Source organism: Neolamprologus brichardi, chromosome 17 (assembly GCF_056152115.1).
Source record: "Neolamprologus brichardi isolate AB-2024 chromosome 17, ASM5615211v1, whole genome shotgun sequence".
Lineage (NCBI taxonomy): Eukaryota > Metazoa > Chordata > Actinopteri > Cichliformes > Cichlidae > Neolamprologus > Neolamprologus brichardi.
In genome coordinates this window covers 26,938,218-26,960,490 of record NC_142120.1, presented here as the reverse complement: position 1 = coordinate 26,960,490, position 22,273 = coordinate 26,938,218, and the positions used below count along the sequence as shown (strand labels likewise).

Below are 22,273 nucleotides of genomic sequence, written 5' to 3'. Positions count from 1 at the left end.
GGGGCAGATAGCCACAAGCAGCCAGAGCTTCCCATTGAGTTATCTGTCCTCATTTGTCAGTCTGTCAGTCACATTTGGTCACTCCGTCCTAGCTGCTCCCTGTATGTAGAGAAGTAAAAAAATAAAAGCAACACATCCAGTATCTGGTGAAGAAAACGAAAACCAGTGGAGGAAGAGAGGCAACCTGGAGACACGGACTCCATCACACCCATGAAAGACATGGGAGGAAAGGAAAAGAAGATTTTGGTGATTGCAAATGTGCACCCAGGGTGAGTGTTGTTTCCTTACCACTGCAGGATTTTCCGTGGAGAAAGGTGGAAAATCCTTCACCGCTGTCATATTCTAATCCCTGAGTTAAATAGTAAAAGAAACATTTTTGATAGTGACTACTTTTGTTAATGACAAGAAATGCAAAGCAACATTAAACTTGCATGATGACCGTGTTTTGAATTCTAACACCTCTTCTCCTGTGGGATCGTTTGCACCAAGTGCAAGATGCCGCTTGTCCAGTTACCCTTATGCTGCATGCATGTGAGACAGATTTACTCTCTGGGAAGCTTTGGCTTAAAAACTATTTGAAAAAATAAAAAACAAAACATATATTTTAAATGTAAAGTATAACAAGTCTTTATCCCAAATCTCTTTCTTACATAGTTAAAGGGTTCCCATGACTGTATTTATGTGTAACAATGCAGTAAATTGGGAACATTTGATTAATGAAGTCTACTTAACTTTGTTTCAAAGCAGAAAGCAGGTGTTCTTGGTGTGGACTAAAAAGAGAGCACTGCTTTGTTCTTGGCGAAACTGGAAAGTACACTGTGTGGAAGTTCTACGGTTACACTCTGTTACTGCCTGGGTTGCTGAGTAGTTGTCAGCACGAAGGATTGGAGGGGATGTGGGCACTGAATACGCCTAATAGGTATCAGATTAGAGTCTGCATATGTACTAGGCATGTATATATAAGAAACTGCTGTTTGATTGCACAAAGTCTAATGCAAATAAAAAAAATGCCGCAAATAGTTTGTGCATTTTTTGAGAAGGCAGTGCTCATATGAACTCCATGCACCTAAAACACATTTAAATACACATGTATGCATATTGTATATGGCACTTGCAATGGAATGTCGGGGTTGACTGGGCTCAGTAACAAATTGGCTTCAACCTCAGAGAACCTCCACAGTCCGATGGCAGATCACACCTTGGCTTTAACTGTGATGAAAGCGTGCTGGCAAGCTAAAAAGGAGAGAATGTCGAGTTTAGTTGGAGAAAAATAAACCTGCTGATCACTTGATATCATAGTGTTGGGCGGTCAACTCTTTTAATTTGATGCCTGTTCATTTGTACTGACCGCTGCCCCTTGAGTGCCCCCTCTAATTAAGCAAGTGTGGACTGGGATTCAGGTTCAGCATTGCTGTTTCATTTTATTAGTGATCAGCACTGGTGTTGAGTAGCACGTCCTTTAACTGAGGAAATTTAAAAAGCTATGCTTTTTTAAATACTGTATGTTTTTTTTTTTATATATATTATATATACATATTATAGCCTGTTTTTATTCATTCATTTGGTGTGAGAGAAGGCACAAATATGGTTGATTGTGGATGACAATATTCCCTAATATTCTATTCTCCATATAGACACACAGACACCTCCCCCACATTCCTGTGGTTTATAGGCTTTGATGGCTGTTTCCATGCAGCTACTAAACCAGGACAGCAGAGGCCCCAGAGAGAAAGATAGCAACCTGGGATTGAAGACTGTCCATTCCAAGCCACCACCCCACCCCCATTTTAGCCGACTGGCACAAGGCCTTCTATTCTGGCCTAACACTTAAAACAGGTTTCTCATTTGCCCTATTGGTGTTTCTGTGTCATGCCTGCATGATAAAAACACGGCCCAACAGAGCTAGGCCTTAGGTTACCTCCACATGGCTGCATGGGTACTTCCTGCATACACAAATGCATCCACATGTGGATACAATGCAAGCCAACGGAAGTGCAGCCGACTTTGTGTCTCCTCGCCCCATTTAATGTTATCTTAGTTAAGTGTGACTACAAAGTGTGTGTACCTCGCAGCAGATAATTTCTAGATCTGCATTTGAAAATTTGCCATAAGAAACACTGATTGTGCAGAATCTGTTCACTGTGACTCAAATCTGTACACGGTGCTCTATTTGGAAAAAGTTGATTAATTCTCCTTCCTGTGCTCCAGTCTTTGAGCTGAAAGGAACCCAAACCTATGTTTGTATTGGACACTATAAAAAGAAAGGCATCCATGTTTTTTTTAAAGGCATCCATGTTTTTAAAGGCGTCCATGTCAGATCTACACTTCACTGCTAAACACATTTTACCTGATTGTAAAAGTGGCTATATATAGATATCCTAAAGCAGAGCTTCCCAAATTGTGGGGCCCGCCCCCTAGGGCTGGGGACAGAGCCATTGCAGGGGGGGGGCGCGGTATGAAAAGGGGAAAAAAACCCCGCTTGGACACTGCTAGCACGGGGCGCCCACACAAACGCAAAGCAGGAGATGAAGCATCGCTGAATATGTTTCCAAACCAACTTCATTCTAAGCCAAAGAATAAAAAATATGGTGAAGCAGATCTTCCCTTTGGTTTCACCTGCACAAGTGCCTGGGCTCTTCAAATCACAGACAAACAGTATCCCACATTCTTGATTTTTAGTTCACAAACACTTGTTGTAATGACTAACTACTCCTGACATTTTGGAGATGTTAGCTCTTTATACAGTAAAGTTACAGCAGGATACAAATAATATCAGGCTGATCCTGCCACGATTTGTTCCCTTAGTTCAAATCACGAACAAACAGTATCCCACAACTGTTTGTTTTTTTAAACCCATTTTGCACAGAGAGGCATTTTTTGAAAAATGTATTGATAGCAATGTTGAACATTATTACACAGAAGTAAAAAAACAACTACACGTAAAATAATCACACCATGACGCCTCTGCCTTTGTAAATGGAGGGACAAAACTGCGTGCGTATATGTTAGCGTGTAAAACCTGCAGATAGTCAGATTAACAGTAACAGTATTTTGTCTCTATCTGCCATTCTGCAATTCATCTCATGTAAACAATAACATTGCGCACAGCGTGACGTGAAAAAAGGCACAGACCTTTGACGTTGCGTGACGAACTCTGTATTCCTCGTCCACACGAGGAATACAGTCAATGTCCATTGAGTGTGGACGAAACAGCTGCGTTTTCAAAAATACCCGTGTAGGGTAGTATACTAAATGTTTGAGGTGTGAAATAAACCACACTGGAGCAAAATATGGGTGTGTGTGGTTGGAGGATGTGTTTGTACATTTCTCTTGTAAAACAAAGGGGGGTCTAGCAGAAAAGGTTTGGGAACCGCTGTCCTAAAGTATGTTGTTCCACTAAGGTTATTTATGAATGACCCTGTTAGTGCTTTACAGTGACGGGAAACTTTATTACTCCGGCAGCATTTGTGCTGTGGCAATCATTTGAGAAGGCATAAAAGACAGGGAGGAGTGTTTTACTGCCACCTGTTGCTACTGTCTTTCATTGTGTCCCTCACTTTGATTCTTTTCAGTGTCTCCAGCTTGTACTCTGTAAAATTAACCTGTTACAATAAACCTACAGCTGTGTATAGACACAGAGTTTGGCAACAATCCCTAACACAAAGATATAGTTTCACCTGAAAAACACCTCATTTCTGTCTCCTCCTGCTAGTATTGGTATCATACATATATTAAAACTTTTTAAAAATTCCTTCAGCCACTATGGACAGTTAATCTGAATAGATTTTTCAGATCTATAGCTTGGGTTTCAAAGGCAGGTTTGGACATTGATGTCTCCTGTTATTACTGTACCCTTGTGGCCAACTTGGCATCATAGGGGGTTTTGAAAGATGCCAACAGTTTTCTGGTGCTCATCTAAACATACACTTGAGGCTTCAAACAGTCCCGAGGGTCTTCATGATTCATTGCTACTTTAAGAGTTATGAGACACATGCAGTTCGTCCTGTCCGTTACACGGAAGGATTAGGATGGAGAAGACAGATAGGAACCCCCCTGCCATTTTATAGAGAGGGATTACTAAATGTCGCCAAGCTAAGCAAACATACACAAACTACGGCAGTGCTTGGACATGCTCACTGCCAGGGGGTACATGAAACAGCCGCATACCCATCCACAATGCCTTTATGTAATGGGCGGCTGAAACAACAACTGGAATGAGTCAAAGCGACCACAATGGAAAGCAAACTAATCAGTTGTAATTCCTGTCCACCTGGCAACAAGCCTTTGTTGCCTCCTAATGGTTTTACCAAGGGAGGTTTTTTCCATATCTGGTGATAGCGCACCCTTTGACCTTCACCCTGCACTACAGAGAACCCAAAATAAAGCCCTATAAAATAAACGACCCAAGGGTCAGCCTGTCTGACAGAGCAAACAGGACAGGCAAGGGCTGTGGGCCGTCTCAGCACCAGCTGACAGTCAAAACAGGCCCTCTTCAAGATAAATTTGAAGCCACAGGAAGGGCAGTTGGCAGTGTGTCTCACAGTGAGTGGCAGAAATAGTTCTTAGCTTTTAGGCTTGTACTCAATTAGTAATATGTAAATTTCACAATGTTCTGCTCATAGGGACTAAAAACCTAAAATATTTATGGATTTAGCCACATGGACTCCCCAACAAAACTTGTTTTTAAGCATCACTCAAGGATAAAATAGGATGAAATTTGTAAAAGGAAGTCATGGTTTACTAACAAATAAAGTGGTGGACATGTTTTCTTTTACCATATGCACTGTGTGTGGTCACCTGATTAAAAAGTCATTGTGAAAGCTGGTTCCATGAATCAGTATTATGAAGAACATGAGGAATTTTTCTGTATTCAGCTAAGCAGGAACAAAGTCTCCCTTTCCTTCCTTTCAAGATGTTTTAAATACTTCTTTTTTTTCTTTTCTTTTTTTTTTAAAAAGAGCTGCAGACATCTTTATTTACATATTATGTTTTCATTGATTCATCACATGTGACTCTTTTCTTTCTTTCTCCTTGACTGAGTTTAAGTAAAGTACTAACAATGTCAGGTCACGGGACATTTTGACAATTCAAATACTTTGCTGCCTATAAATAGAGTGAGCTACAAAAAACTATGAAGCCAGATATGCCTTGTGGCAGCCAGAGGCATAGCTTGTAAATAATTGCACTTTATAGGATGTTGGTTTTGAGAAGCAAAAGGCTGCAGGTACAGGATGTTGTCCATTGTTTGCATGAACTGCAGTTATGCAGTTTTGTTTTTGTTATTTGTGTTCCACCTGCTAACTGCCATCATCATCACACGTAGATAAATAGAGTCCTTTAGTCAAATAAGTGCAATGCAGTTATTTGGGGGTTTTTTTAATAGCGATGTTGATCTATTTTGCCTCTAACTGTTAATGATCGTTTGCAAATTAGTATTCACACAAATGTTCTACGACGTGTCTCATTGAAAGTTCTTGGAGAAGGGAGTACAACTTACAAGTGCACTTTAAAAGTGACATGTTATTTTCCTGCAATTCTACACATGCAATCAATGATCAATTTACCACAAACCAATTCAAAGGTGAACACAGAAATAAAAGAAAACAATTATACAGTTTAAATATATCCCCACTATTAACAAATCACCAAGTGTAAAAAAAAAAAGAAAAGAAAAAAGGTCAATATAAGAAGCAGTGACAGGTGCATCCAAGGCCACTCTGTTGGTTCACTGAAGCTGAAATCCTACCCCGAGAAAGCCTCTGATGCTGAGGAACAGCTCTGGCTATTACACACAGGTTGCATTAGAGGCTTATGCACCATGCTGAAACTGCAGCCACTCTCTGGCCTCTGTAATTGTCAAGAAGAGCTGGAACATTTACACTCTAGAGGTATAAATATCCCCAGTGATCTTCCATGACTCCCCTAGAGGCTCAACAGGTAGAGCACAGCAGAAAGCCAGCTGTCGCTAGCAGGCGTCAGAGTGGATTTCTCCACCACATCATCAGTCATCTCATTTGGATCAGACATACTGCTTCTCACTGGAGGCCTGGATCAAAGCGTATGGGATGTGCAGCTATTTCAACAGTGTAGATTAGAGCGAGCAAGAGTATATTGCTAATACTAAGGTATCAATCATTTTGATATTACTTGTGGTATTACTACAGGGAAAGCAATTTTCAAATCACTGAACAGAACTGCTGTCTGTCAGTTTATATTTACATGATCTTTGCATCATAAGTTTTCAGTTATCTAGAAAAGTGGTAACGTTTTGTGTCCACCTTGGCTCAGTTCTAATTCTGAATTTCTTTTTTAATCATATTCCCTGATGGATGATTTTAACATGATATTCTAAACGTCCAAAGTGGAAGCAAAGGCTTCAGATTGATTTTTTTCTTTACTTTAGATGAAAAGTGTTCAAACAATTTGAAGCCATAAAAATACTAATAAAGGAAAAGACAGAGTATTGTGTGTAAAGTATTTAAAAGGCAGTGCAGTGTTTTATGTGCTTCTGTCTGTCAGCTGCCCTTCAGGAAAAAAAACCCTTTGCCTGTTGATGAATGATTTGCGGATCCAGTAACTCATATCAGGGGGCATCAGGGAGAACAGGCATTTTAATATTTTACATTTCTCAGAGCCTCCATTAGCAAACCAGTCACTAAAGCCCCGCCCCTGCTTGCATGGTTCTGTCAGAGGTTTCTTCCTGTTAAAAGGGAGGTTTTCCTTCCCACTGTTACCAAGTGCTTGCTCAAAAGGGGGTCGTGTGTTGGGGTTTTCTCTGCTTTATTCTGTGGTCTTATTCTTGCATAAGGTTGCTTGAGGTGACTGTTGTTGTGGTTTGGACCTATATAAATACAATTTAATTTAATTGAACTATAATTTTACCTGTATGTGGTTTCAAATTTGATTTTCATTGATGTTTGTCTCTCAGGAGGTGGTGAGGAATGAGATCCAGGTTATTATTGTCTTTACTTTACAATATAATGAACGCTAAGATGACTGCTGTTGTGATTTAAAGCTATACAAATATAAACTGAACTGAATCTTTTTGTGTTGATTTCTAAGACTAATGATTTTAACAGCAGATGTTATCGAGTGGGTTCATGATTGGTTGTCATAATTTCAGGTCGGACAAGAAGACTCCCTGTAACGAGTCCCTTTCTGCTAATAAAAATGGAAAACCTCCTCCATCAGCTGTACCACCACCGATACCCATGTCTCCCATTGTTGAAAAGATGGAGGGATTGAAGGCCATCCGCAACCGCAGCAACAGCCTCCGCCTGGGCCGCCTGGCCTTCTACCGACACCTGGAGAAGGTGGAGACCATGCGCTGTTTCTGGGAGCTCAAACATGTGGAGCTGGAGGGAAGAAACCAACAGGTAATATGCACTCATTTTACACTCCTCGCTGTTATTGTTCACACATTACACTGAGGTTTGTGATCGGGTGAATCACTGATCTGGATTTGGATCACTCAGTGTTGTTTTATTTAACACTAATCGGCTATTCAACACTAAAAGGTTCTCTATTCACTCCTGATTCAACTGACAATTAAATATCAGCTTCTCAGACACTATTCTAGTTCACAGCGCCTAGAAGGCGTAACATGCATTGACTGGGGTTGGCATGCAAAAGGCCTTGATAGGTGGAGTACAGCAAGCTCACTAGAGGGCGCTGCAAGTCTATTTAATTTTTTTATTGCTCACTTGAACCTCCTCAACTCTGCCCGTCTATCATACATACAGTACATAAAACCACACACTGAAATGAATTTTCATTCACAGGATACAGCTCCAGTTGCCACAAGATGGCAGCCCTGGACTACTTTGCTCTGCTCATTTAGAAAGTGGATACATACTTCTAGGATTGATCGCTTTATGAATATGAGCTACAGTCAATGTCCATATGCTTGCTTCTAAGTCAATCTTAGTTTGTCAAAATTAGTTTTTAACTTTAATAACTTGTTATGGTAACACTTTATAATAACTACACACTATAAAGCATTATTAACGTATTAGTAAAGGCTTCATTCATTATTTACAAAGCAGCCTTTTTAAAAAGCGGCAGACTGTTGTGTGTGTCACCGAGGCAAGTGGTTGAAGTCCACATGTAAAGAAATGATTTGTGTTTATTTACATTGTACAGCACTAAAATGCAAAAGTCCTCCTCCCTCCATCATTTGTCTATTCCAGCTGTGTGCTAAACTCTTTTAGGTGCTGAAAAGAGGCTACACCAGTGCATTACACAAGCAAGAGGACAGACAACACAGATGAGGGATAAAATGCGAAAAATTAGTGTGCCAGGACAACTTATAACTAATAAAATGTAAAAGAATAATAACAAAAATGCACCAGGGAGAGAAAGAAGGATCATGAAGTACAGGTGAACTCAATACGACTCTAACAGGGGCATCAAAAAGAACGAGGGAAAACAATAAAAACACTGAAAATCAGGCAAGGCAAATATAGAAGGAACACAGTAGGCACGAGAAAAAAGAGTAAAAGCAAGAAACAATGAACTAAGACGTTATGACAGAAGCCCAGGCTGTGAGAACTGCATGGCAATTTTTGGCCAGACTAACAGAGTATAGAAAATCTGATAATTTACACTAACTAATGATGCCTGTTATATTTTATATGTCACATTTTAAATCTTAGTTGGCAATTTGGTGATAATGGCAACATTACTGCTGCCAGTTTTTGCTTTTCTCAGGAGAATATTATTACACACACACACGCAGGCCTAAAATGGCTTTTATGTTTATACCAGCTTAAACTTTTTGGAGCCAGTTTAAAGGTAATAAATGACAAATTAAGAATACACTATACCTGTAGAATCTACACACAACAATGCTCCACAAAACACTGTCTCTTAGGAACAACTATATGTTGTCGTAATATCGCAGGCTAGTTTCCAGATCCACCAGCATCGTTACCTAATGCTGACCCTTCTGCCCCTGATCTGTTTGTGCAGAGGTTCTCCTCATATTCCCACTGGGGAATGTTTGTCCTCCCAGGGTTCCTGCTGAGCAACATTTATGACCACTTAACCCCCCCCCCCAGCTGTTGTTGCTTGTTAAATCAAGCTTGCCTTAGAGTGCTGCAGTGAAGAATCTTCAATATTATGTGAACACCTGTAAAGTCCTTTGTCTTTTTGAAAAGGCTTATTCTACACTTTTGTCACACTGATGAAGTAAATTAAAAGTTTTGACAAAGAGGACAAGAAAAAGTCTCAATATCTCTTAAAGAAACATTTAGAAGCACCAAAGTAAAATATTCTTAAGTCTGGAGTTTTAATGCTGGAGCTAAAAACAGAAAAAGCTGAAAACATGAAAACAGCAAAATAAAACTTTACACAAAAAAACAAACATTAACATGTTCCACTATCACTGTACAACTGACCAGATCTATAAAGATAGGCAAGCATGAGAAGTCTTTTGTCTTTCTTTGTCCTCTTTTCAAAGTGAAATTAGGGGCGATCGTGGCTCAAGAGTTGGCAGTTCGGAAGGCTGCCAGTTCGAGCCCCGGCTCGGACAGTCTCGGTCGTTGTATCCTTGGGCAAGACGCGTCACCTACCGCCTAGTGGTGATGGCTAGAGGGGCCGATGGTGCGATATGGCAGCCTCGCTTCTGTCAGTCTGCCCCAGAGCAGCTACAACTGTAGCTTGCCTCCACCAGTGTGTGAATAGTGGAATTGTAAAGTGCTCTGACAGTCTCGAAAAGCGCTATATAATGCAAACCATTAATATAAATTCAGAATTTTACACATTAAATAAGTGCACCCTTACTGCTTCCTGAAGAATTAAGATCATAAATAGCAGCCAGGTGCTGTGATACAATACACACGGTTGACTGATCAACAGCGAGTGTGAGCAGCGCTATAAAATTCTTGGCAGTTTGCTGAAGCATTCAGGTGTGTTAACACAATGCTACAGTCTTTGCAGGAGTTCACATCCCAGCAACTTCACCCAAAGTCAGCAAAAAACACAGGAGCTAAATCTCAAAATCTCTCTGCAGGCAGATGGGCAATCCCCCGAGTGGAGTGGGCAGCAAACTCTGCTGCACCATGAAACCACCTTTAGCGTGTTATGTTAAAGTTAAGAAAGAGTCAGAACAATTCAGTTCCTTCCAATTTTTATTTATAACGGCAAATCACAACAACAGTCACCTCAAAGTGCTTTACACGGTAAAGACCCTGAAATTATACAGAGAGATATTATTGTAGGGCGCAAACATGCGTGGTTTGTTTGGAAAGGTTGCCTGGAGACAGCCTCTTCTCTCTAAAAAGAACACGGTAACATGGCCTAGGTTTGCAAAGTTGTATCTGAACAAACCACAAGACTTCAGGAACAATGTCCTTTGGACAAATAAGACCAAAGTAGAAATGTCTGACCATAACGCAGAGTGACACCAAACAGCAGCACAAACACCTCGTGCTAACTGTCAAGCCTTAATGGTGGGGCTTTTTTGCAGTAACGGGACCAGAGCACCTTGCCGTCAAGAAAATTACCATAAACTCATCTGTATACCAAAGTATTCTAGAGTCAGTTGTGAGGTGTTGCTTTTCTGACAACTGAAACTTTGTCACAACTGGTCATACGACAGAACAAGGTTCCTATGCACGGCAGCAAATCAGCAGCAGAAGGAAAAAGGAAAAACTCAAGATGTTGCGATGGCCCGGTCAAAGTCCAGACCTCAATCTGACTGAAATGGTGTAGTTGAACCTTAAAGGAGCCGTGCATAAACAAATAATAAAGTGATACAGAGAAGTTATTGTTGCTAAATGTGGTGATCCAAGCTAGTGAACACACTTTTCATAGGACTACGTAGAGTTCCATACAAATATTCCTTTTTACGTGACCTCCAATAATTAATACACAATATTACCTTAAAAAGAAGGTCCCCTTTTCCCCATCTTTGACTCACTATGGACACCATAATGCACTTATAAAGACTTCAGCTTCAGCTCTTGTGTTAATGTCACCTGTGCTGTTGAAAAGAACGCAAATTTAGCACCACTCAGTTCCAGGTGTTTGTTTCCAGTCATGCATGCTTGTGTAACTGTTTGCCATAAGGTGTGTCTGCAGTGATGCATGCACTTGTCTTGTGTGTGAGGCTTAAGTAGGAAAAAGCGGCTGCCTGGGAGGCAGACTAAAGGGGGCTCAAACATGCATGAAGTGCTGTGTCTGAAGTTAAAGGATACCACAGGGGTCTCACTGACATGCCTGCAGCAGCAGGGACAGCAGCAGGCATCTGATTCTGCGTACAGCAACGACACCCTGAACCCTACACCACCTGTCCCCTTCTCGTCTCAGAGACAGCGTGTTCTCTCCTTTTAGGTCCTGTGGTGGGAGGTAGGGAGGAAGCCGGGTGGAGGGTGAATGGGTGGGCGGGTGGCTCGACTCCACAGAAACCCTGTCCTCTTCTGATACCGCTGCAAGCAAACGATTTAGCATTACATGATACAGGAGCCTAGCTATTTCATAAATAAGGCCTGCTGCCTCTTCCCTTGTCAACATCTTGTTGCCAGCCACCCAAGCCAGCAAAGAGCCTGAAATAAGACGGACAGCCCGTGCAGGCAGACAGCGGGGACAGGAAGAGGAAGAGGAAGGCTTCCATCATGGAGAACTTCCTAAGGGATAAAGATCTTTGGATCTTAGGCAGTGTGTGTCTGGTGGCCACTTTTCTGTGGCGACGGCTGTGGAAATTATTCTCCACAAAGAAGAGAAGAAAGACTACATCATCTTCAGATGCAGAGGTAACAGAGTGAGACAGTAGTTTAGGTCAATGCAGCTGTGCTACATCTGCACAGGTGAATATGGGCGCATGCATGAGGGTCACTCAATCTAAACAGCACAAGTGTAAACAGTAAGAAATATAGAAATGGGGAAATCTGGCATCGCTCATGTTGTAGAATATGTTAGAGCCTGACAAGCTGCGGCTCTCTATTAAGCAGAAATTAAGTAACGGATGTTGTCACATTATCACTCAGTGGGATGCTGTCTAGATGCCAGAGTGATGCAATCTGATTCTGAGATTCTGTTTGAAACTGTTAGTGGTGATTGTTGCTTTGGCCGCGTCTGTCCTGTAAAAGAAATTCTTATATCAATTAACCTCCAGGTAAAATAAAAGTGAAATGAAAAAGCGAAACAAATTAGTTTTAATGATGATTTGAATAAACACCACAGTAATTAATGTGCATTCGTTAACTTTTATTTTACACAAACTGATTTTCTGGACTTTCAGATGATTGGCAAAATTTCTGTTAATAATAAAATAACAGATTCTGTTTAATAATGTGCAGCACTGGCACTTATATGGATTAATGAGAAATGAGAAAGGCCTCCATGCTAAAAGAGCACACATGCACACACTTTGGTGGCTTGTGATAGCAGTAGCCATTGGCACTGCGTGCAGGTATTTTGATTATCATATCTTTGCAATGAAGATCCTAAAATATCTCAGCTCAGCTATGCTGGTGTTATCTGTTGGTAGTGTCGGATTTCACTCCAAGAAGAAGAGTTGTGTTTCTGATCATGTGAACGTGGTCCGCTGACTTGACTGATGAGGTCCGTTTTATAGACGGTAACTGTAAAGTGGCAGTAAGACTAACTCAGTTATCACTGGCATCACTGACATTTTTCATCTGCACTGAGGTTGAACTGCTGACGCCCAGTCAACATGCTGCTTTAATGAAATCCAACAACAACAATAGTTGAGGCATGTGAAGCCACATTTCATGCCTCTGAAGGCAACGTGTGAGTGTCAGTGGAAAACATAACGTCATCATACATGCGTCAAACACATGTCACCAGGAGTGACATCTATATTGATATCCAACTGCACTTAACTCCACCACTCCATGCAGACAAGCCTATGCCCTCCACACTTAAGCCTACTGTGTCCAGTAAGCCAGTTTATTATGTTAACATAATCCAGCAGGAAGTAAATGTGACCCACTCCCCATAAAGCTGGGTGCTGTGGTGCTTCGGCAGTTAATGTCTGTCAGTATCAGCTTAATCGTTTTATTGCTCTGTCTTCTTCTCCTCACACTGACCGACTACCGTTAGATTTATAGCTCTGCTTATCATTTCTACTACTGTCACAGCAACATTCAGGGTTTTTAAAGTGATTCGTAGCCCGTAGGTGCAGCGGGTTAATCCTGTTTAAAAGAAATCTGTCCACGGTGTTAAAGCAAGACAGCCCTCCGCAGAATCGAAAATATCACTGCACACCTGAATGACATTCAAGCTTTAGGAAAAGCCTTTGTTAAAACAAACTCCATTGTTTTTTCTAAACTATTGCAATGGTCCATTCTTGCCAAAGTTCACTAATTTAAATGCAATGCTTGTCTTTAACGTTGTGTTTGCACAAAACAACAGCCAGCCGAACAAAATAATAAATAATAAAATAATAGCTACATAAACAGGGTGTATCAAAAAGAATCATGTGATTTCAAAAGGCAAAACTAAAAGTAATGGACAGAAGCTTGCAGTCAATTTTAAAACAAATGGCTGAATGTGACGTTTTACATCCAAAACTTACACTGTTCTCAAGTCATTGTGTCCCACTCTGGATGCACGGCATATGTCCATACTATAGCCAAACTCATCTCATACTTCTGCAAGCAAGTCTGGAGTCACTGTAGCCACCGCTACAGTGACTCTCAGAATCAGATTGCATCACTCAGCGAAACTTATGACTCCTTTCTCGCGGTTCGTGATTCGATCGTTACCGGTGAACCCGATTAAAGTACTTTAAATGTTGGAGGATTCTTTTTCATAGACTCTATATTAAGTGTACACTGTGTAAAGTGTCACCACCCAATGTCAGTAGATTGCTGATTGCAGTAAGTTATGTTTTCTTTCTGTGAAAGATCCACGACAGACTCGACCACTCGTTCATGCTTTCAGCATACTTTTATTAACTGCGGTTGCTGTTGCACACAACTCGGCTATAGCTCTGCAGATCACTGCCAGATACACACCAACAACAACCACAACAGTCAGTAAGCATAGACGCTAAACGCGAGGCGTGATTGTGGATACTTTTGGAGTTCGATACAAGTAAACGAATCAATGAATTTCACCTTTGTCCAATAACACTGATACTAAGGACATCGAGAACTTTTCTGTTGGTAAGCACTTCCATTTTTGCTGCTGTGTTTTAAGTGGTCGCTTAGTCTAAGAATAAACTGATGTAAGAATGTAATCAAACTGTGTGATTTTTGTGACATTCGACAGAGCAATGCTGGAGGAGGAGAAAGACAGAATGAGAAAGAGATGATGAAAATATACATGTACACATGTTCAATCAAGATATATATAGTTTGAAAGTGCAATCTGTGATCTTTAAATTAAAAGTAACTTATGAGACATATGACACCAGGATAGCTGTGATAGCACTCAGGACTCAACCAGAGGATGGTCACATTTCTCATCCTGTTAACATTTTGTCACCTCATTGTCAGATCTTGCTGTCACTTACAGACAGGTGTGCGTAACTAAGCAAGAGATGCACGTACAGTCTTTTGCATTCTATTTAACATTAAAGGACTAGTGTTGGGACTGAAATGGGGGGAAAGCCTTCATCTAGTCTTCAACTGGAGTGTGGAAAAAAGCCTGTTTAACATAACTTTTTTCTTTTGTTAAATTTTCTATTAAACAACAGTGTGAGAGCATGAGACACAAAGAGGAAGGCTGTGTCACACACCACAAACTGAAGAGTCACCACACTGGCAATGTTTTTTTCCCCTTCTCTTGCATCATTGATAATACAAAATTGCCTCAGCAGGGAGGCATTTAATTGTGTTAATTAAGTCAAAGTGTTCAAATGTGTACATTTATGTAACTCAGCTCTTTTATCATACTGACTGCCGCAAAGACTCAAGGTGGTTTTACACGACAAGCCCCATTCTCTCAAACAGTGAAGAGTTCAGGGATCAGCTTTTATGGGTTTAATGTCTTAAAAGCAAATTTCAGCTACAATATGCTTGGCTAATGCAATTATGAAATTCCAAATGAATTTGTCTAAATATTGGTGTTACAGATCAGTTGTAGCTGATATAATAGGCAAATAAGTTAAATAATTACCATGACTTTCATGCATTCATCCATCCTCTTCCGGTTATCCAATTCAGGATCACCGGGGAGGCTGGAGCCAATCAAATCCAGTATTGTAAGTTTACAATCAAAACCAGTCAACTGAATTTGATAAGATCATTTGAACCATGGGTTTTTGTATGAGGCTTGTGAAGAGTAAACTGCAGCTTGTGTTAATACATGTGAGTATGACTAATGTGAGAAGGGTTTCTCCAGCTTCAGATTCTCACACTCACATAGCTCAGATAAAATTAGCACACATGCAAATACACGAGGGATAGAGAAGAGCCCATAATGGTTTGAGTCTCACAGTCATCACATGACACAATGAAAAAACACAAAGAAAGACATTCAGAACCGAGAGCCGCCTTGTTTTATAGGCTTAATTGTCTAAACTGAGCAAAACTACTTTTAGAAATAATGTAGATTCATTTTTTTTGACTAATGACTTTTATATTGAAAAAGATATTTTCACATTATGCCATGTGCAAGCTGGGAAACAGTTATATTTGGTGGATACATAGTCACATGTTTTTCTTTTACTGCACTATTGCACTGTATCCTAAAACCAAAAACAGGCTGTTTAAAAAACTGTTTTCTGTTAAACAGGTGTTGGGTATAAAATGGGTTTTGGTGAAACATACCCGTCCTTTTAATTCTTATTTTCTACTCAGAAGTAGATTTTTTTCCCCAGCTGTTTACTTTTCATTGTCAACAAACATAAATAAATAGACACTGCTAGGGGCAAAACTTTGTGTCAATGCAGAGCTCCAAAAGGAGTAATTTCCGTATCCTTTTTCTTTCCTGTTGTATCGCTCTAACACAATGATGATCACTGTATTTCTTTTTTTATTCCTTTTACCTTTTATATTTAAATGTTGAGAAATTTCAGGGTTTATGGTGTTATCATCAAAAAATGGTGCTGATGTGTTAAACAATTTTAGGTTTAAATTTCATTAGCGTCACTATCAGTAGATGGTAATATTGTTGGCATATACATAGAAGTGTGAGTTTATTGTACTTTGAAGTTTGAACTGGAGAAATCTAATTATTCTACATCTGGTTATCAAAAAGAGTTTTCTCAATGAAGGCTAGTAAGTAATCAAATTGTTTCAGTACTATGTATTTACTTTATGTGGGCTGACCCACATGTTTATTTTGTTGGAAACACTCACTAGTTCATATTTGGCACAGTCACAACTACCAGAGCCATCTGAAAGATCTTTGGCAAGTGTTCTCATAGAGTGTATATTATTGATGCTAACTGCTTATTAATGCTAAGTGACAGACTGAACAAATACAGACTTTAACTCACCAGAACCGAAGCCCAGACGTCCTCAGCGATCTGTATACGACAGCAGGCTGTATTATTTCTAAAATAATGCTACAAAAGGCTTCGAAATGCACCACCATTGACATTTTAGCAAAGAGGTTCAGTACAGTGACCTGATCTAATCACTGGTGGACTGTTAGCACTGCAGTCTCGTTAAGAAAGCTTTGCTGTGCCTACATGGGTCTGCAGCTCTCCAGTAAATATCATTGATATGTGATGTACAGTCAGTGTTGGGGAGTAACGGAATACATGTACCGCCGTTACGTATTTAAAATACAAAATATGAGTAACTGTATTCCGTTACAGTTACCGTTTAAAATGGTGGTATTTAGAATACAGTTACTTTGTTGAAATAAATGGATTACACGGTGGTACTTCCCTGTTTCATATTGTCGCGGGTCAGGACTGTTTGGATTTTGTTTGACAGCTATATTCTGTTGTTCCAGGCGGCAGCGTTACGGTTGCCATGGTTACAGGGTGACGCTCTCTCTCTGCGTGTTTCCTGGGTGAGAGAGGCCTTTTTGTTGTTGTTGTGCTAAGCTAATAGGCAGAATGCTACAGGTATAGCTCTAAAGAATGTAGCATCATAGGCAGTGTAGTCCGTGCTGCAGGAAGAATGAACCGCCATACCCGTTATGTGTCTGTGAGCGCGAGGAGGGAGAAAAAGGAAAAGTAGGAGCTGTCATCATTAAAAACGGGAGCTGGAAGCATGTAAATATAATAATAACCATTGCAGCCAAGAAGAGTGCCTGACAAGCCCAGTCAGTAGCGGTTTTAGATACGGGCGACACGGGCGGTTGCCCGGGGCGGCATCGTGGTAGGGGGCGGCATCACAGGCATCGGTTAAAAAAAATTGCTTGTACTCATGCTGCCCCGACATCATGCGAGCCTATATTGGGAATGGCATAGGCACCGATCGATTTTCTATCGCCCATGGGAGTAAGGGCGCCCTCCGTTTGCGAGGTGCGCCTGCTACTTGCTGCACAGGGAGGAGAGGGCGGGGCGACGGGGGATTCTCTGGCTGGCTGGAGCAGAAAAATTACCAACTCTCAAAATAAAACAAAAATAAAAACAAACAACAAACACGAAAACACCAGACATCATGATACAGACTTATAATTTGCACCGATGTTTTTTCAAAATTCTATACACGAAAAGTGAGCGTAAGAGCCCTCGGTGCGCCTGCTCGCTGCTGAAGTCAAAGTAAACTTTATTGTCATCTCCGCTACATACAGTCCAGTATATAGAGAGACGAGACGACGAGGCTCCAGTTACAGCAGTGCAAGAAAACAAACAATAAATATTTAAGAGAAAAAAAAATAAATATACACTTTAGGACTCGGGGTAAAGGGATCAATAACAATTTAAAATGTATATTTTATATTTTGTTTATTTAAAGTCTCACACACAACCCGTTTTTAAAGTTTAAAAAAAGAGAAAAGAAGAGGAGTGTAGCGACTTCCACAGTCGCTAGAGGCCGGGGACTGAGCCTGCCTATTTGCCTGACGCGCTGTCAACTTTACGCAGTAATGCGAGAGGTGGAATTGCTTGCTTGTTTATTAAAGTGCTTGAAAAGTTTACAGAGCAATGTGATCGGCTCGCGATTCAAACTCTTAAAACATCACAGGCTCTAATTCAACAAGGGGAAACTCGTTGTGCTGCGGTCAACAAAAACTACGGCTACCCAGCCCTCCTCTCTGTCAAAATCAAACCAGTGAAAGACAGACTGACAACGCCCTCTTAATGTCGCCGCTAGCACCCACGTGACTCCCGTTACACATCACCATAGCAACCAAACAAATAAAAACCCAGTGATCCTTAAAATTCAATACATTTAATTATGGCTCCTACAAGGAGGAACGAGCAAAAGATACAGGTAAGCAGATGTGTCATTGGATAATGGCAGGTCATGTATCCTAAAACATTAAGAATCAGAATACTTTATTAATCCCTAAGGAAATGATGTGCGTTACAGTTCCTCCAAGAAGAAATGGTAAAAATAGTAACAGTAACAGACTAAACTCCAAACAATATATACAATAATATAATATTAATTAGTCAGTGTCAGTTGTTGATTTGTCCTGTTCTCATTGTATGACAAAGTATGATGTCTGTTTAGTAGCCGTTTGCATACTATGCATACTCTCTCCCTCTTCATATGTATGTGTGTATGTGTGTGTGTGTGTGTGGGGGGGGGCGCCAGAGGGGGTGTTCGCCCAGGGCGCCTAACAGGCTAGGACCGCCACTGAGCCCAGTTGTAAGTAAGCTATTAAGACTCGACTTTACACCGTGTTCGTGTCTTCCTCCAAAAACAATAAGTTGGAGCAGCCTTTCAACGCCTCTCTCTGTCTCTCGCAAGCAAAGTTGACCCAGACAACAATGTAAAGCTATTTTTTCGGCTACAAGCCTGACACAGAACCCGCCGTATTAGTCAGAGGTCCCTTTACTAGGAGCCGCGGACCTTCAGTAACAGTAATAAATCACAGCAATAGTACATCCACGTAGTTGTAAACAGCATGATAATATATTAAGTATTCCAAAGTATTCAGAATACTTTACTCTCATTGAGTAACGTAACAGAATACGTTACAGAATATATTTTGGGGCATGTATTCTGTAATCTGTAATAGAATACATTTTAAAAGTAACCTTCCCAACACTGTGTACAGTGTGCAGAAAACTTTCATTGATTTATGCCAAAAATATACAGTACTGAACAAAAGACTTGAGGCAGACCACACAGAGTCGGGAACAAAATCACTTAGAAAGAAATCACATAATAGCCTAATTTGTTATGTGAGCTTCAGTGGATTTTTCTTTGTGCGTAGGCTCTGACTCAGGTATTTGGCACCGATTCATTTGGAAAACTTGCTTGACCAGGCCTTAAGTCTGAAGCGAAAAAATACTTTGAATGAGAGAAAATGCTACTAAAACATTCAAGTCATTTTTCATTATTGTCTTTGGGATCATTTGGATTTGTCGACACATTAGCAGATTAAAGAATAGTAGTTAAAACAACAGCAAACAAGACAGCTTCCCAGCAGTCTTTAAAGCAGGCAGATTTAGAACAACCACTGAAACCTGTCCAAAAAACACAAAAACCTTCATTTGTTAGCCCACATAACCCGAGTAGTTTTTTTTAAACTAGTTTATAAAGTCAACATATGTTTATTTTTTCTATTTTTTCTTTACCTGAGAGTCAAAACAGTGAGTAGTCACACTGAGGCAGTCATTATTGAGATAAACAGAGTGGTGCTACTGTGGTGCTTACAGTAGCAATATAAATTACATATACAACAATTATTCTATATCTATATCTAAGGGCATTTTCAGTAAAAACTGGACATTTTGCAGAGCTTTTAGACTGATTAACAGTATGTGTGTTGCTCTTCTTAAAATAGCAAATGAGTCAGTTTAAAAAATTCCCATTTTAATTTAGTTTGCAGCAGAGCACCAGCAGAGAGAGAAGCATCATCTTAATTAGGCTGCTTTATAAAGGATGCATTGGGATGTAAAGTGCAGCATGTAATGAATGGACAAGTAAAATGAGTGTTCATGGGCTCATTATAGCTATTTAATTAAATCAACTAATCAAATATGCTAAGCACTTTAATAGAAAATGCTATGCATGTAAAATATGCTGAAAGCGGCAAAAACAAAATTAGCTAATGTTAGTAAGAGAATGCCAGCCAGCATGGAATTTCATCTCTCAGTAAAACAGATATGCGATTGGACGCTGTGTTTATGTCACCATGTACAGCAGATCTTCCATGGCAAGCACTGACTATTTGGATTTGTGCAATTAAATGTTTGTACAGGGGCATTAGGTCAGGGGTCACAATAACCAGGGAACAGCTGGGTGCTACACTCTGACAACATGCTTTTGTTTCCAGATTCCCAAGTAGTCAACAGTTGTGCGCATAGACCAGAGACAGTCTATGACAGAGCCGTCCATGATGGGTCTGTGATCACAGACTTCCATCTAGTGGCAAGAAGACCAAAGTGCAAAATACTTGATTTTAAAATACAGCCACCAGACTTATTTTTACAAAGTGTAATTATACGATATGATGCTGTAATTAAGTATTGTATAAAGATTTACACAGTTGTGAATAACCTCTGACCTCTCCTTCTAGGTTAATAGATTCATCTGAAGGTCTTTCAATACTATATAGAGCTATTTAAAAGTATGTTACTGCCCTTGTTTTGTCTAAGGAATTATGTCAAAAATTATGTCACATATATTAAAATAGTTTTCAACAGAGCAAATAACAAAATCCTGCACTTTGTGCTAATTTTTACCGCGCTAGGAAAAAATCAACAAAGAAAGCAAAATGAATAGACACAAATTACAATGCTGTTCTGTTAAAAGTAAATACTGCCCAGAGAGTGAGCCGATTTGGTGGACGTCTGTGTGCAGTGCTTCTTGTTACATTGTTATATGTTACTTTAAACTAGTACCTAAAAGACTATTATAGAATGATAGTGTTGCACACCCTGACCAGATCACTACAGATTATAGAAACCCATTAACATATATCTACGGCAACAGATTTAGGAAGAAGTATTTAAGTGTTTCTCTTTCACCATTTGTTTTTTAAATCACAGCACTTACTTTGATTGCTGTCAGACACATTTATGTACCGTTGCAAACATGCAGCTTCTACTCTGTTCAATTCTGTTAATGAGTTAGGTATTGTGGAGGTCTATCTGAAAATGATGGTGTTGCATCGTAACATTTCCCAGATGTGACAATGTGATGAGATTGGATTGGACATAAATAGCAAATCTCTTCAGGAATGTGCACGTCTATACATGTTCAACTTCTCACTTTTAGGGTGAGGGTCACAAGTAGGGTTTCATTTGTCAGGGGTACATGCTGTGAAAAAAACACATGAAAAGCAAAAATGCTTGGTGATAATGCACGAAATGACTTCACTTCAGACTGTGCCAAACAACCCATTTGTATTGAAACCGTCTCTGGACGTATGATGTATCAGATTTGCTGCTTTTGCATGTTTTGGGGCATTGAAACAAAAATATGTGTCGGCTTAACTTTTTAGATCCTATCTCGCAAAATTGTCTCCGCGTGGCCCTAAGCTAATAGTTAGTGCATAATAAGCCTTAAATATCCAATGATTTTGTTTCAATTTTATATGTAGAATATTTCCTTCTATAAACACTCAAAGTATCCCAAAGTAAGAAGTAGCCCAAAAAGTCTTGCGGAGGATGCTCTAGGGGTCTCCAGATATCCCAAGTGCATCAACATGGTTATTGAATTACCTGTAAATACCAGAAGTGTCTCTGGTTTGTGCCTGTGGACTGTGTCTATCTGCATGTTTGCATCATTGCCAGCACTTAAGTAAGTGTGATTTCTGTACGAGAAAAGTTTTGATCGAATAAATCTAAACCATTAGCTTTTAGTTTAGCATAAAATGGAATGTGATACAGTTTTGATATTTGACATTTGTGTGATATCACTCAGGGTTATGCATTCATGCCGTTTAGCATGTAACACATCCGCATGCTTATCCTCGCCACCCCCTGCACCACAAACACGCTTCACATACACACAAACTTTTCTGACGTAATAAAGCACCTCTGTTCTATGGAGAGAATTTTTTCCTGTCCCACTGAGCTCTGAGGCTGCTGAGAGCTAAATCTACCATCTGGTTATCATGGCAGCTAAACTGTGGAAAGAACAGACTGTCATCGGCCAGTGGTGACACATGCAGGTTTGACAGATAGAAAAGCAGCAGGTGGAGCTGCGGAGATAATATGTGCACTTGTTCCTGTTGGCATCTACTCGCCAGACTTATATGGTCTATCAACAACGGAACAATC

The 22,273-nt window shown here is 40.1% G+C and overlaps 1 protein-coding gene across 1 annotated transcript in view; it reads left to right on the top strand.

Annotated features, from left to right (window-relative positions):
- Positions 1 to 22,273, top strand: part of mylk4b (myosin light chain kinase family, member 4b) — a 36,644-nt gene continuing 14,371 nt past the window's right edge. Inside the window, exons 1-2 of the mRNA XM_006797831.2 lie at positions 1 to 269; positions 7,124 to 7,376. Coding sequence (XP_006797894.2) covers positions 211 to 269; positions 7,124 to 7,376 — 312 coding nt within the window. The 5' untranslated portion in view covers positions 1 to 210. The remainder of the gene's footprint in view (positions 270 to 7,123; positions 7,377 to 22,273) is intronic.